Consider the following 2,500-nt stretch of genomic DNA (forward strand, 5'->3'; position numbering starts at 1 on the left):
ACACACACACACACACACACACGCACACACACACTGACATTCACACCTGACAAAATGTAGAAATTGTTATGAAACAACAGAAGTGGACATAACCCATGACCTATGCCCCCTCCAGCAAGGTGGGGCCTTGTCTCTGATAGAGTGTACTCTCATAGAAGAACTGGAGGCCAATGACGAGGACTGTGAGTATCAGTCCCCACACCTCGACTCACCTTACTGTATCTGGGCTAGTTGACAACACGGTTTTGAGATGGGGTGAACATCAGTTCAAATCTCTCACCATGTGCCTGCCTCTTCCTGGCAGACAACGCCGCAGGGCAGGGCTTCAACCACCTCGAGTTTAAAGTTGTGGTGGAGCCTGCCGATGGTCCCGCCTTCTCTCTCGTCCTATTGGCCCCCTCCCGCCAGGAAAAGGCCGCCTGGACCAGTGACATCAGCCAGGTGAGTGTTTTGACGAAGTGTCTTAAGGGTTAGGGAAGCGCAAAAAAAGTCCTGAGTTTCACGTCCCGAAAAGAATACGTTGTCTGGCTCTCACTCCACCCCTCTCCGTCTTTCTCTCTCTCTCTGAAGTGCATCGATAACATCCGCTGTAACGGGCTGATGACCAGTGTTTTTGAGGAGAACTCCAAAGTGACCGTGCCACACATGATCAAGTAAGACATGGCTGTAGGAGGTCTGAAGAGACAAAGTCGCACATATACAGCATAGGGGGATTCTTGGCCACTCATTTTGTCAGCTGAAGTTTTTTTTTCCCCCACGCCAGTGAGGTCAGTCCGATGACCTTTGACCTATGCCTCTGTCACCGATGACCTTCTTCGTCTGAAACCCCTCCCAGGTCCGACGCCCGCCTGCACAAAGACGACGTGGACATTTGCTTCAGCAAGACGCTCAACTCCTGCAAGGTGCCGCAGATCCGCTACGCCAGCGTGGAGCGCCTGCTAGAGAGGCTGACGGACCTGCGCTTCCTGTCCATCGACTTCCTCAACACCTTCCTGCACACCTACCGCATCTTCACCACCGCCGCCGTGGTCATAGACAAGCTGGCCGACATCTACAAGAAACCCTTCACCTCCATACCCGTCAGGTATTAGCATCAACACACACACACACACACACACACACACACACACACACACACACACACACACACACACACGTACACACACTTGATACCTGTCTAAAACCCTCATGTTTCCAAGAGCAGTATGTGTCCTCCATTCCTTCACCAGGCCCATCCGCCTTCACTCCCTCCCCTCTCCTTTCTCACAAAACAGATGCATGACTCTACCTCCTTCAAGCGTTCCTTCTTTCCACCTGTCTTCATTTCCTCTCCTCTGACTCCTCCCCCCTCCGCTCCTCTACTCCTCTTCCGCTCGTCCTCACTCTCAGGGTCAAGTACCACTCATCTGACCGTCTGTCCATCACGTCTGTATGTCCTGACTACAGCCTGAAGATCACACAGCTCGCTCGGGACCAGTCCAAGTAACAGTTGAAACACTCACTATACCCCCGCCCCAGCCCCCATCTCTTCACTCCCACTAATTCTTCTGCGTCTCTAACTCTGTCGTTCTGCACAAACAATACGAGCCAAGATCAACAAGCTTAATTTCAGTGGGCTGTTGTTCCTTGTTTGTCTTGTTCTACGTCTACGTTTGTCTAGTTTGATTGGTTTATAATACATCTGTCTTCTTTTTCCTCCCAGGTCTCTGGAGCTGTTTTTCGCCACCAACCAGGGTACCTGGGGAGGCGACCACCTCAACAACAAATCTCCTCGCCTCTGTCGCAAGTTCTCCTCTCCTCCCCCTCTCTCCATCCCCACGCGCATCTCCTCCTCCCCCATTCACTCCCGCAAGCTGTCCCTCAGCTCCCCGGTCATCGCCAAGGCGGGCGTCCTGGACCTTTCCACCACCACCCCCTCCTCCTCCGCCGCCAGCTCCCCTACCTCCACCCACTTTCCCTCCATGTCCTCCCCCCCGCCCAACGCTACCAGGCCCCCCTGTGGCCTCTCTTCCCCGCCTCCCACCGCCACTCGCTCCCCCGGCTTCCCGCCGGCCCTGTCCTCCCCGCCCCCCACCGCCAAGGCCCCCCTGGACCTCAGCCGAGGGCCCAGCTTCCCTGAGCTCGGCCCGGCCGCGGGGGAGGACGGGGGCGGGGAGCTTCCGCGCATCGACGCCTTCTGCGGGAAGCTGAGACGCAGCATCCGCAGGGGTGAGGCTGGCTCACACTCTCGCTCACACACACACACACACAGGCACACACACACAGATTTACATGATTCACACACATGAGTACGCATGCGTCGGCACACTCATCCACTTGTAGTATTAGATGCAAGCCCATATGCTGTCTGGCTGTTGCCACGCTGTTGCAGCACATTATGTGAGATCTACAAATCTGGCGCTACCCCTTATGTTAAACACGACCCAGTCAGTAATCCGGTTATGGTAATCTGCAGTACAAACGTGTGGACGACCGAAAGCTACAGCGACGTTGTAATTAC

The 2,500-nt window shown here is 54.9% G+C and overlaps 1 protein-coding gene across 1 annotated transcript in view; it reads left to right on the plus strand.

Annotated features, from left to right (window-relative positions):
• rasgrf2a (Ras protein-specific guanine nucleotide-releasing factor 2a) overlaps nucleotides 1-2,500 on the plus strand; it is a gene marked incomplete at both ends in the record, with an annotated part of 24,551 nt that overhangs the window by 14,185 nt on the left and 7,866 nt on the right. The window contains 6 exons of the mRNA XM_084442690.1: nucleotides 116-182; nucleotides 305-441; nucleotides 571-653; nucleotides 836-1,084; nucleotides 1,390-1,482; nucleotides 1,703-2,208. Of these exons, the coding sequence (XP_084298816.1) occupies nucleotides 116-182; nucleotides 305-441; nucleotides 571-653; nucleotides 836-1,084; nucleotides 1,390-1,482; nucleotides 1,703-2,208 (1,135 nt within the window). The remainder of the gene's footprint in view (nucleotides 1-115; nucleotides 183-304; nucleotides 442-570; nucleotides 654-835; nucleotides 1,085-1,389; nucleotides 1,483-1,702; nucleotides 2,209-2,500) is intronic.

Source organism: Borostomias antarcticus, assembly GCF_949987555.1.
Source record: "Borostomias antarcticus genome assembly, chromosome: 8".
NCBI lineage: Eukaryota > Metazoa > Chordata > Actinopteri > Stomiiformes > Stomiidae > Borostomias > Borostomias antarcticus.